Genomic DNA, 13,896 nt, shown 5'->3' on the forward strand with positions numbered 1-13,896 from the left:
AAGATGCGCACGGAAAAAAGGCCTGACTGGTTTGCTTGCTCTGAGTGGTATAATTACTGATCTTTTTTCCTCTATAATTTTATATATTCTGAAAATGATCTCCCAAGAAGATGCACTGCTAGGGAGAAAAAAAAAACAACCGCCCTCAAGGCAAACCCCCCCACCCCGCCCCAACCACTCTGTTCCCCACAACAGCATGTCTTGGCTACCGTTGGGAATGCCAGGCCTTCTGTTCTTGTAGGGTAACCTGGGCAGGGCTTCTGGGGTCTCAGTCCTGGGCATCTGGCCTGTAGTTCTGCTTTGCAGGCCACGGTGGGACCTGGAAGACACCAGCACTCCCACTCACTCCCTCAGGTCCCTCAACCACAACACTTCCCAGTCTGTGAACTGCAGGGGAGGGCCAGCCAGAGGGGATGGAGCCTGGGCTCAGGTGCCCTCCTGTTGCCACAGTCAGTCCCAGGGGGTGGCCAGGGCCCGTTCACACCATGTCAGAGGAGCAGCTGGAAGTGTAGAGTTAGAAAAGTCCGAGCCTGATGTGTTTCAGTAATTTTAATACATTCAAGAATATTTAATAGAACAAAATAAAAAAGTACTGTCAGTCAGCAGAAGCCTGTGGTTGAGAGATACAGAAATGGAACTGGCCCTTTTGCAGTAAAGCTTGTGCTTAAAGGGAAAAGAGACAAAATTACTTCCTGGGGGCTTCATGTCAAGTGCCACTGGACTAAAAGCACCTCAGAGTAGCACTTTTAGGTATATATGACTATTTAGATTATCCCATAAAGCCAACAGTGTTAAAAGGATCCTATTAGAAAAAGAAGTCATGCTTCTAGAATTTTCTCGTCTGCGGAGCCACACGCAAATGTAGGTGGCCTGGCTGGGTACCCTGGCACAGCCTCTTGTCAGGGAGGCAGAGATGGGCCCTTAAACAGGCTGGGCCCAGTCCTGGCACTTCCTGCGGCCACCCTCTCCCTGTCACCGACCCCAATGGCGGCCTTGGGGGCACAGCCCCAGGTCCCCCAGCATGAGCTGCCAGGGCTGGGTAACTTGGCTAGGAAGGAACAGATGTGTGAACTGCAGACCCAGGAAAGTCTTCTCCTTCATAGGACAAAAAAGCACCCCCCAATAATAATAAATAAACAAAAACATTGCTGCAGTCAGACACTGGGTCTAGACAGGAGCACAGGCTTCCACGAAGGCAAATGAGAGCAAAAGTGGGACTTGGGAAGACCGAGTGGAGAGACATTTAAAAAACGATAATTCTCACCTAACAGTCCCTCATCTGACAGCAGAGAGCAACTGTCAACAGAGCAACAGAAGCCAGAACGGAACCTGACCAGGGAGGATGGGGACAGGTATCCGCCAGGGTCTTCTGGTGCGCCCTGGGGCTGGGTTCTGCTCACTGAGTCTCTCCTTCCTTAGCCGAAAATAGGCATTTCACAAAAAGCCTCCAGTCGGGACAGCAGCCAGAGCTGCCAGGTTGGGACATCTGGGCAGGGTTGATGGGCACTTACCAGCCAGCTGGTGACTGTGGGCCAGCAGGCCATAAACACACACACACACACACACACACACAGCCCATTTCACAATAACCACATTCCTTCCTAGGCTACAGACACCTCAAACTCCTACTCTAGAACATGATGCTTGAACACAGAACCCTTGGGCCCACATGCTGGCTGGGCAGCCTTCTTCACATCCTATGGCTGAGGCAGCGATGGTGCTTCCACCAGTGGCAACTCTTCCTCGTGCTATTTTGTAAGTGCCAAACACAGTTGTATTCTAGAAGCAACAGGTCTCGACGCTGTTCAAACCAACAGCTACTGTGTTAGGCGCACATGAGATGTGGGATCCCTGTTCCCAAGAAGGGCTGAGTCCCAGCCTGAGAGTCATCTCAACAGAACCCCTCATAATAAGGCTTCAGTTCCACCACACAGAAGGGGTACAGGTGCGGCTGCCTGTCACTTGGAACCTGGAGGGTGGCATGGCAAAGGACCAACTCCATCACAGGGCTGCAGGCCACCAGCCCTGATGCTATCCGCTGTGGCTGTAGTCATGGTGGCCTCCAAGACCCTCTATCTGGTGTACCCGTGCAAGGAGACTTAAGGCACTTCCTTAAATTCTTGCCCAGGAGGATTTTATCTGAGTGACTCAGTGACTTTAAATTACCCTGCAGGGCTCTCTCCAGGTGTTTGGCTTTTTCTCCTGCTACTTCTGACTTCATTTCTGGCTTTCACCATGCTAATGTCCAGATTTCACGTTTCATCTCTATCTTTACTAGAACAATTTAACTTTGGTACTAAGAGATCAGGAGCTATATTCCCCCAATATTGCTCATAAGAAAAAAAAAATTTTTAAACTAGAACTCCTTTTAACGAATTCTTTTGTACAGAAACCTAAAGACAGACCTGGGTTTCCAAGCCCCTTCCATGCTGAAGGACAGGTTGGCAGTGCCGAGGACAGGGGCCACCTCCACTCGAAGGGCACCCAGCCACAAAACCAGCCCTTCAGCAGTGACGGGCGCCACCAGCTGGGAACTCGAGTCACAATTCACTGTTAGCTCAAGCTGCAGACACCTAAATCACACAGGCCACATCAGCCCCACCACAAGGAAGCGGTGGCTGCCCTGTGGCCATGGTGATGTACTCCATGGCCCTCCACGTCCAGGGCTGCAGCCTACTCCCCAGCACCTCTGCCGGGCGCCGAGTCCCCTGCCTGGTTCTCATGGGTGACAGAAGCCGCGTTGGTGAGCAGTCGAGAAGAGCTGTGGCGAAAGCTTTCACTAACCCCCGGTGAGCTGCCCACTGAGTTTCACCCACTTTCCCAGGTTTAGCTGTGCAGGAGCTGGTTTGCACACCCCACAGCACTAATGCAGTTCAATATTCTCTTCAGAAAAAAACTGGCAGCAAACAGCGTGTGTGACATGCGTGGAGCCCAGGCCAACCTTGGGCCGGACAGGTCATGTGTGCAGAGCCGGCTGCGAGCCGGTGGCCAGAGAGGACTGAGTTCTCCTGACTCAGAGGCCCCGGCTGAAGGCTCACACGCTGCGGGGCAGCTCAGAGAGTCACTGAAAGCTTTACGGGGTGCGTAGCTAATGGCATTGGTGTCACTTGGTAACGGGAAGAGTCCTTCAGAGGTGCTCAGGTTTCGAAGTACTTGTAGATTGCTGTCACGTAGAGCATCACGCTCTGCCAATCAGGCCGCTCAGTCCGCACCATTTCATTAATGTCCTAGTGGAGAAGGAAGAAACGTCGTTATAATCCCGGTCACTTCTGGGCCCGTTCCGACAGGCTCCCTGGCAGCTACACCGGCTGCACAGGGCAGGGCCTCTGACTTTGGGCCAAGCCAGATCACACCTCCCAAAGGCCTTGGCAAAATGCCTGCTCCATTGCTGCCAAGTGTGCCTGGAAGCTTCAGCATTATCCCTGAGCTGCCTCTCTGTGCCTAAGCCCCGCCCCAGAGCCCCACATAGGAGAGCCCCTGCTCCCGGCCATGGCCCTCCGAGGCTTGTTATCATCTTCTCTGGGGCCTTCAACCCTGTCTGCCTCCTTTCTTAAACCCCTCTAGGTGGTCACTTCTGAGCGCCTTTCTCAACCCAGTCTCTGTCCCAGGAGAGTCTCTGGGCACCCAGGGCTCCCAGAACTCAACTTTCCCATGCCCTTCACCATGGCAACCATCTGAAATCATCAAAAACACTGTTTTCTGATTGTATTCTGCAGAATACCAGTCGTGTGAGATACCAGCTGATGAAAACGAATGTGGGAAAAGCCAGGACTCAGATATAGAATTTGGAGGCCCCCAAAAGAGACCCACTGTTGCTGAAGAACATCCCCGTGACTTTCCAGGGGGAAGTCTGCTCTGGGAGGTTCTGAGTTGAGGCCATGGACAGCAGGTTGGAATTATGACTTGGTATAGAAAAAGAAAAACAGGGGCGCCTGGGTGGCTCAGTGGGTTAAGCCGCTGCCTTCGGCTCAGGTCATGATCTCAGGGTCCTGGGATCGAGCCCCGCATCGGGCTCTCGGCTCAGCAGGGAGCCTGCTTCCTCCTCTCTCTCTCTGCCTACTTGTGATCTCTCTCTGTCAAATAAATAAATAAAATCTTTAAAAAAAAATTTAAAAAAAAAAAAAAAAAAAAAAAAAACATGTTTGTTCAAAATAAAGATTTTTTGGGGTCGGGGGGAATGGCCCACTTTAATATGTTGGAACTTCCCACATGATGTAAAATACCCACATAACAGAAAACATTTCAATAATGGTAACTTCTCTTTCTCTGTACAACTGAATAGAGACCACCCTAAATAAGCTTATTTCTTCAAGTCCGAAGATAGACTTCTGGACCTTTACATGAACACTCCTGTGGGGTAAATACGAATGTAAACACTTCTTCAAAGCCATCCAGCTGTTACCAGTCAGGCTGAGAGGTGCCCTTGGGGCAGTGACCTGGCCTCATGGGGCTCTTACTGCGGAACTCCCCAAGTTGCGCGCTGGCCACCGTGTGCCCCTGCATGACCAATACCACGGCACTAAGTTTATATAACCTCAGTGTCACTGGGTGTGGAAGGACTGGCTCTGTATCTGGACCCAGTACCTTCTTCAGAAAGTCAGACATGGTGACAGGGTGAGAGCTCTGACAGAAGCACGTTGGTTGTGAGCTACTGTGGGTGCTGGGCAGTGGCGTGACGACCCTGAAACATGAGGGTTTTCTACAGCTCATGTCTCACACCTGAGTGGTGTCTGCCACGGTCCCTGTGAAGCACGGGAGTGCCTGCTCGGCCTCTAAAGCCTCCTTCTTTGACAAAAGGCAGACAGACCTGGAGGAATGTGCCTTTGACAGTGACTGGTTACAAACTTGTTAGCATTTTTTTCTTCTGGACTCTAAGGAAGTCAAAGCTGCTGGGGCTGTAGGCAAGATGACTCTATCCAACTTAGGGTGCTTCCTTTGGACACTTCATATGAGGCATAAAGCGCCCATGGGACAGAGGTGAAAGCCCAGCTTGTACCTTTCTAACGAGACATGCATTTGGCTGGCAAAGGCCTCGGTGGACCCCCATCCTCACCCACTAGCCCCTTGATCATCAGGCCACCACACCACCTAGGATCTCCCTTAATGAGAAGGAAACTCTTCTTAACAAAGAGGGACCCTGCCAGTGACTCACCAGTGTGGATTTGATGCCGACGCTCTCAGCTGCCTGGAAGGCCAGTGTGAAGTTCCTTCGCTGTAAAACAAACTGCGTGACTAGAGTGGACAAGCAAGGCCAGGAGGAAGGGGACCTGCACTACTCATGCCGCTGGGGAAGATGGACAGCGACCTCCATGTGGTACCAGAATGAACCTACACTGGACCCTTGGAGCGCCCACTGAACCTGACTGCCCCTCCGCAGGCCCCCCCGCTCCTCTTGGAACCAGCCATGGAGCAATCTCCACACACTCGTTCTTTTCTCACTGTGCAAAAAGGCCACTTTTGACACATCAGTCCTGAGGCGCCTGGACCTGGACCCAAAAGCTCATCAGAAACAACCGTCAAGGGCACCTGGGTGGCTCAGTGGGTTAAGCCACTACCTTCGGCTCAGGTCATGATCTCAGGGTCCTGGGATCGAGTCCCGCATTGGGCACTCTGCTCAGGAGGGAGCCTGCTTCCTCCTCTCTCTCTCTCTGCCTGCCTCTATGCCTACTTGTGATCTCTCTCTCTCTGTCAAATAAATAAATAAATAAAATCTTTAAAAAAAAAAAAAAAAGAAACACCCGTCAAGTGAGCTTCCTCCCTGGGGGGAATCTTCAAGTGTTATCTGAGAGGATGAGAGTACCAGAGGAGGGCTCAGGCCTGGGGCCTCTCCTCATGTCCCTCTGGGCAGGGGCTGGCCCTGACCCGGTCCCTGAGCAAGCTCCCTAAGTGGGATGACTGAACTACACAGGGCTAGCAGGAGACTGGCCCAGCATGGGAAGCACTGCCCAAATCACTCATGCCCTGAGTTGCTCTCAAGAGTAAAGCCCTCGATCCTAAATGTCATCATCCAGGAAGGCTGACTCCTCCCACTAGGAATGTTGTCCTTGGGGAATGCTGAACCCACCAAATGTCCCACACAAGGTAGGTCAGGGACTGGCTAGCTCAGCACAAATAACTCAATCCCAGAATAAGACTAAGCTGGGAGGGGGCCGCTGTGAGGCAGTGTTGTGGCAGGGGCCCTACAGCTGGGAAGCTCTGCCTCTCCTGTGTGGTAAGGATGCCAGGAGCTGGGCTGTTTCATCAGCCTACCTTATCCTGGCTGTTCAGCTCTTGATACGGAATGTGGGCCGGAAGGTACGTATGCAGGAGAGCACAGAAGGCCAGCCCGTCATTCCAGCTGCTGCTGAAGTTCGTAATGTCAATATTCTGAAGGAAAAGAAAAATACATGTAAGTAACAAACCCTGTGATCTTTTCAGGAGCGTGTCATGGAGGGGGAAGGCAGCCTCAGATGCCACAGGGCTTCCAAACCCCAGGCAGGGAGAGCTTCTGGAGAAGGCACAGTGTGTTACAGGTCATGTCTGAAGACCGGCAGAGGTCAGGGACTGGCCTTTTCAGAAGGTGCCCATCCCATCCTGCCCACCGCCTACAGGTCAACACCCCCCTGGCCGCACACATTAGGGTCACTGCCCCCTCGTGTGAAGAGCTTTGGGTGCAGGGAGCTGGTTGGCAGCTCTGCAGCCTTGCCGGCCTTGGGGAGCAAAAGTGCTATGTTAAGAAGTTAGGATTCATTCTGACCTCACCTATGAGGGCTCTAGGCACAGATTTACTATCTATTAAAACCTCTGTGTTCTGAGGACATCAACAGCTGCCTTCTTGCCTTAGGAGGCACTGGGAGCCGACTGATGCTGGGGATGTGTGCTTCCCCACAGAGCTTCTCCACGGATCACCTTGGTTTTCTTTGAAGAGGTGCCTCTTTCCACATTCATAGTAAATTATTTGCAACTATAAAAATAACCTATTCAGAATAGCTGACTATATGATAACACCCTTTGGGTGATCTGTAGACTTTACCCTTATTTGCAAGAATCCTTTTGAAGTTGAAACTCCACAGTTAAATTTTGGAAATTCACACACTTTATGTCAATGCCACAGACCTAAAAAGAGAATACTTCCCAAATGCCTCTTGTTTGAGGCCCCACTGTTTCTTTCACGCAGACTTCAACTGCACCAAAGGTGAGCTCCTAGAGGACTGGGAAGCCCAGACTTTAATAGTGAAGGCAAACACCCCACTCCTGGATACAGGTTGCCACTCCTCCCAGGGACAAGTGATCATAGCGAAAAGAATACTATGTGTATGTGTATAGGGTTTTACAAACTCTGCCATACTTCACCCCAGGTTTACAAACTGTTAGGTCCTCACACCAAGTAGGGGACCTGGGGCTCATGGACGAGGGGCAGGTGGGGAGGATAGGACTAGGCTGGGCAAGTGGCCCTTCCAGGAAGACACACAGCTCGCGGTCAGTCCCCTTAGAAAAGCAGCCAAGTAGCGTGGAAGAGCACGGGGCTGAACTTTTCATCAGCCTCATCACTGAAACGATTTCTCTGGCCCTGACTCTAGACACCCAGAATGCTGCCCTCTGGGTGTGTGTGTGTTGGGGGGGCGGTTTCTACTCAGCACAAGCCTTCGAAAAGGCAGCAGCTCTGTGGGCCATCATTCCAGGGGTCATTTCCCCTCGGTAACCTGATTATCTGGGGCAGCTAGTCACACCAATCTGGCATGAAAGCATTGTTCATAAACTGTGGTGAGAAAAAGTAGCAGATTAAAGCACAAAAGAATGCAAACCTGCCAAGAGTCATAGGGAAGGTCTCCGCAAGCTTTCAGGGCCATCTGACTTGGCCTCCGTAAATGAGCCCACCAACCCCTCCCCAGCCACTGGGGCCTGGTAGGTCCTCTCTGCCTCCAGGCAGCAGGCCTCACGCTTCTGGCCATGACACAGCCCAAACAAGCATTCCTGTCCTAATCTTGACAGGTCCCCGCTCCAGGGAACAAGGACATGTTCCCCTGAGGGAACATGTGCACCATGAGGGCACTGTGCACCCAGCGGTGTCCGATGGTAACTGCTGATTGCTGCCGCAGCAAAGGGGCCTCTTTCATCTCGTCTGAATCTCAGGAAGCAGCCAGCCAGGGGCGCCAGTGACACCTGGGAGGAAACGAATCAGGGAAGGGAAGTGACCTGTCCAAGGTGCTGGGCTGGCAGCAGGGAGGACAGGGTGTCATTCTAATTCCATCGTCACCTAGAAGCAGTTTCAGGTAAGGAGGCTGGGACTCAAGAAGGCCCAGGTTCCATAGCTGACCTGGGGGATTATTCAAACTCAGGCCCATCCAAAGCCCGTCCACACTCCTCCTAGGAACCCGACCAGACCTCATGACAAGTGCCTGATCAAAGAGCCCAGGGCACCTCATATCATCGCCTGAACAACAGGGCAAGTAGCCTCTTACAGACGAGTCCGAGCCCTGTGGGAGGTCAACAGCAACATGTGGACGCCGAGGACTCCCAACCCTTGCCCCCAGAGGCCACATTCATTTCTGGAGGAAAACAAATCTCCACTTCCTGCCGCCACAGCCTCTCTCCAGCTCCCTGAAAGGCAGGCGTCTGGCAGAGCCGCCTACGTGCCTGGCCTCCCCACGCCACAGGGCAGAGGCTCCTGCAGCAGAGGAAATGGCTGCGCCCCAGCTCCCCAGCTGTGGGAACCCCAGCCTTCCCCAGCTTCCTCAACACAAACCCAACCTCAAGCCTGGAACCTCCAGGCAGAGCAGCGGCTTCATTTACAAAACATGCCAAAGAAATTTAAACAATGAGGAAACAATGGCCTCTTGAGATCCAGGGTAGGGGGAGTTAACTTTGAAGTACCTGACAACCAAACTTCCAAATCAAAACAAAGTCCAGGCCCAGGCAGGCTGGCAGGTGTCTCCGCCTCCGCCAGCTGGCAGGAGCCAGGCTGGGCACTGTACCCTGCAGAGGACAGTGAGGCACTACACACCAAATCCAAGTGAGACCTCTGAGTGTTCTGACCCCTGTCCCTCTACCTCTTCACCCCTCCAGAGAGACCCGGCAGGGAAAATGAGGCCAGGGCTTCAAGGGAAGCAAAGAAAAGCCTAAAATCTGAGATAGCAGGCCCCAGGCAAGGCTGCCACCACCCCACATCACCACAGCAGCGCTGGGCTGGGGCCTTCTGCTCCCCCATCTCACCACTTTGATCAGGGCTAAAAAATCAAATTACTGGGAAATAACGCAGATCGAACAGAGAGAAGTCTATATAAACAACAAAGCCAGTTCTCTGAGGCTGAAAAGGGTACAAGAAAATTCAGATGAAAGACGAAAACTCCCCCGGCTTCCTCTCTGGAGCTCTTGATTCCACGGCTATCAATTTAGGTTTAAGAAGCCACCTCATCACGAAGTTCAATTACCTGTAATGGTCCTATGACATACACTTTTTTGACATGTTTACTTACTTCACAAAGGTTGTCTAGAAATGGACTATTTTTAAAAAGTGGCATTCTTCTGTGCCTAAGGTAAAACCCTTGACTGTAAAGCGTGAGTGCACTCTATCTGGGCAGACGGGCCCAGTGACATTTTGTAGATCAGTGCAGGGGCTGCAGAGGGTCAAGGGCCTTCCACCCACACAGGTCCTGACCCCTACATGCACGGCTGCTTCAGCATGCCAGCCGATACCTTTAAAATAAACTATTCTTAAAGCCCAAAAAATGATGTTTTGAAGGGAATATGCACACTAACGGAAGGACTTTCTATTGCTCATTATTCACAGTCAATGGTGCCAAGATCTCTAAGGGAACAGTTTTCTTTTTAAAATAGGGACAATGGAACATACTCGTAATTATAATACAAGTTTCTTTTTTTTTTTTTTTAATTTTATTTATTTGACAGAGATAGACACAGCAAGCGAGGGAACAGCAGCAGGGGGAGTGGGACAAAGAGAAGCAGAAGAGAAAAAGCAGACTTTCGAGCATGGAGCATGATGCAAGGCTCGATCCCAGAGCCCTGGGATCATGACCTGAGCGGAAGGCAGACGCCTAACGACCAAGCCACCCAGGCGCCCCTATAATACAAGTTTCTAATTAATAAATTCAGATTTTGCATTTGGTTCTCAGGTCAACTCGGGACTTTTCTACTCTTCCAGATAAGTCTATCTTTGGATTAGGTGGACAAAAATGAGAGGATTATGATATGTGTCAGAACAAAAGTACAAGAAAGCATTCAGCACAGACTCAAATGAGGCACTCTGTCGCATTTTCTCCTACAGGCTCATGTCCTCCCATCCAATAAATGTCCACTAAGAGATCTGACTGGGCAGATGGACGTAGCCTGCTTTAGAAGCTCATCTGCTGTTCTTTTCACTATCATAAAAACTCAGACCTAGACTCGTAAAATCGCCTAACACCTCACACCCCTCCACAGGATCAGCTGGGTGTTTCCCACTCGCTCCTTCTGGAGCTGGGCCAGACACCCTCACCTGCTCTAAAGACTATGATAGGAGGTTGTCCTCTGCCTGTGGGCTTCAGGTGGCCCCACTTTGGTGTGCCCTTGTATGCACTGAGAGTTGAGGGGTGGGGTAAGAGAGTGAAAGTTACACAAATCTCCACAGAGAAAGATAAAAAATGTTATAAAACATCTTAAAAATGTTTTAATCTGTCTGAAGTTTAATTAAGGGCCATAAAATACACTCCCAAATACCACATGTTCTTTAAATAGTTATTAAGGTTCTGATCTATTTAAGGAAATGCCACTTTTATGAGCACAGGGCAAGAAGCCAAACACCATGATTCATCTCTCTGCTCACACCGATTTCCTTAGACCTGTCTCAACTGTTGACAGTGGTGTCATAGGCCCAGACACAGGCAGAAAGGCAGGGTCCTTCCCATGACTGAAGATATTGGGGATGCCACCTGCTGGGTGTCACAGCGCAGCCTTCAGGAGGTACAACTGGATTACAAACAAAACCCCTACCCAACTGCTTCAGCTCCAGGCCAGGGGGCAAGGTCTGGAGGGAAATCTGGGAGAAGCAGATAGGGGTATCCTTTTCTCTGTGGTATGGCAGGGGGATGTGATGTCTAAAAGAGAGGTAAAAAACATCAACAGACAGTATTTACCCCTGCTCGTAGTACTAAACACAGAAGGCCCCAGAAGACCCTGGAAGTTAACAAGCAAAAACCTGCTTGGTGTCAGGGCTGCCACGGTGTAAGTGTCAGGCCCAGTCTGGCTGCAGATCTTAGGGTGCTGCCCTGGGGACTTTTGTGCCATCTCCCTTATGAAGTTTAGCCAAGCTCTGCTCCAGGTCAGGGAAGAGGAAAGGAGGGGAGAAAAGAGGAGGGCAGGCTTGCTTGTCCTTGTCCACGAGGCTTGCTCATCATGAAGTCCAGGTGTTGGGACTACATGGTAAAGCAGGGATAAGGAAGGAAGGCAGGGCAGACAGCCCAGGCTGAGCCAGCAATCTTGAACACAGGGCCCTGCATCTTGTGCCCCTTGTCGGGGAGGGGGTTCCAACAAAGACCTTCAATCTTCACTGTGCATCAGAATCACCTGCAAGGCCTTTTCAAGGTAACATGCTCAGCTCTACCCTAGAGAAGGCTTACCCAGCTGCCTAGACACCGATTTTCTTTGAAGGTCTCCAGATGACCCAAGTCTGGACTGATCTAAAGACTGCCAGTGGGTGGAAGTGCAGTGGATGGGAACATTTAAAAGGTCAAATCCGGGAGTTCATGATGATGCTCACAGAAGCACACCCAGCCCAGCTTGGAAACCACTCATGATCCTGAGTGCTGGGAAATCAAGGGAGAGGATCAAGCATAGGATGGAACTTTCCTGACCAAAATGGATGGCAAGGCAATTAAACAGCTGACCAAGGAGTCTGTGAGGAGGAATTCCAATGAAGCAGGAGTGACTGACAGAAATGGAATGGCATCACTTGGCAACAATGAGGATGAGGGGCCGGTGCCATCTCAGAGAAAGAGCCGGTCCTGCTTTGCTATCTGGAGAGACGGACACAACTCCACAGCTCAGGTGTTTCTGCCAAACACTAGAACTGGAATCAGACCTAACCTCAAGTTCTATTTTCTAGCTTATACCAGGGGGAACACCACAGGGAGGTAGTCAGCAAAACCTAAAATACAGAAGTTCTGTTAAGATATGTGATCCAGGGCACCTGGGTGGCTCAGTTGGTTGAGTAGCTGCCTTCGGCTCAGGTCATGATCCCGGACTTCCAGGATCGAGCTCCGCATCGGGCTCCCAGCTCCTTGGGGAGTCTGCTTCTCCCTCTGACCTTCTCCTCTCTCATGCTCTCTCTCTCATTCTCTCTCAAATAAATAAATAAAATCTTAAAAAAAAAAATGTGATCCAGTCCCTTCAAGAACACAAACTGAAAAGGGGGAAAAGAAGGGGAAAATTTAAGATTAAAATTGACTAAAAGAAGTATATTATCCAAATGCAAAGTCTGAGCCTTATCTGGATCTTAATTCTAGCAAACCAACATGTTTCAATCGGGAAGTTTAAACTAAATGCAAGATGACATTAAAGGGCTGGGAGTTGTTCTGGAAGCCTCCAGGTGGGGAGAACTCGAGGACCATATGCAATGACTTGTGCCCAGGGAATGTGTATGCAGGGTCGCTTTACCACTCTCATTACTTTAGTGGGTATCTGAAAATTTCCATAAAAAACCAAGGTACAACAACCCTAAGGAAAGACAAACCACCCAACTGCCCAAATGTAAAATGGGTAAAGAATCTAAACAGACATTTTTCCAAAGATGCCAGCTGGATGGCCAACAGCATACAAGAAGATACTCAACTCCATCAGTCAGTAAGAAATATAAATCAAAACCACGAAGAGCTACCACTTCATATCCAACAGGATGCCTATTATTTCACAAAATGGAGTGATAAGTGCTGGTCAGGATGTAAAGAAATGAGGATTATATAGTGCTGGTGGGAATGCAAAATATTGTGGCCGCTACGGCAGGCCCTCGGTGAGTCACACAGAGAACTGCTGGGTGACCTGGCACTTTCACTTGGGGCACACACCTCAAAGAAGTGCACACTGGTGTTCAAACTAATTCCTGTACAGGAATGTCCACAGCAGCATTACTCCCAACAGCCGAAATGTGGAAACAACCAAGCAACAAATGTCCATTTGAAAAAAATAGATAAACACGATTATGTATGTCCACAAGATGCCATCTTTTTGAGTCCACAGAAAAGAAAATGAAGTACTGACACATGTTACTATGTGGATAAATCTTCAAACACTCTCCTGGGTGAAAGCTAGACACACAGGCCACATGTTGTATGACATCACTTATATGCAGTATACAAACTGGTGAGAGTCAGAGACAGAAAGCAGGTGAGTGGCCACCAGGGGCTGGGCATACGGAGTGACTGCTAACGGGTATGGGGGTTTCCCTTTGGGTGAGGAAAAGTTCTGGAACCAGACAGTGGTGATGGCTGTATAATACTGTGAATGTATTTCATGTCCCTGCCCTGTGGACTTAAAAATGGCTGGAATGGTAAAATTTTAGGGTATGTCTATTTTATCACAGTAAAAAAAAGAAAAAAAAAAAACCCCAACAAACTGGCAGAGGTTCTGTAGTAGTTCATGCTCAGTAGACTCTATACACTGAGTAGATCTCATAAGCAGCTAAGTTATCCTAGAGTGTTCACTGAACAATTATGTTGCTTAAATGTAATGATTCAAGAGTGGGTTTTATGGGAATTTTTATGGTCTTACTTTAAAAAAAAAAAAAATTCTCAGGCGCCTGGGTGGCTCAGTGGGTTAAAGCCTCTGCCTTTGGCTCAGGTCATGAACCCAGGGTCCTGGGATCGAGCCCCACATCAGGCTTTCTGCTCAATAGGGAGCCTGCTTCGCCCCCCCCCCCCCCCGCCT

The 13,896-nt window shown here is 50.1% G+C and overlaps 1 protein-coding gene across 2 annotated transcripts in view; it reads right to left on the reverse strand.

Moving 5' to 3' along the window:
- Positions 1-534: 534 nt before the first annotated feature.
- The window catches only part of SPECC1L (sperm antigen with calponin homology and coiled-coil domains 1 like), a 139,163-nt gene continuing 125,801 nt past the window's right edge, over positions 535-13,896 (reverse strand). For both annotated transcript variants that reach the window (XM_082697665.1, XM_082697666.1), the window contains 3 exons: positions 6,250-6,366; positions 5,153-5,212; positions 535-3,227 (listed from right to left, as the gene is read on the reverse strand). In XM_082697665.1, coding sequence (XP_082553791.1) covers positions 3,138-3,227; positions 5,153-5,212; positions 6,250-6,366 — 267 coding nt within the window. In that variant the 3' untranslated portion in view covers positions 535-3,137. The remainder of the gene's footprint in view (positions 3,228-5,152; positions 5,213-6,249; positions 6,367-13,896) is intronic.

This window comes from Mustela nivalis (genome assembly GCF_964662115.1).
Source record: "Mustela nivalis genome assembly, chromosome: 14".
Classification (NCBI taxonomy): domain Eukaryota; kingdom Metazoa; phylum Chordata; class Mammalia; order Carnivora; family Mustelidae; genus Mustela; species Mustela nivalis.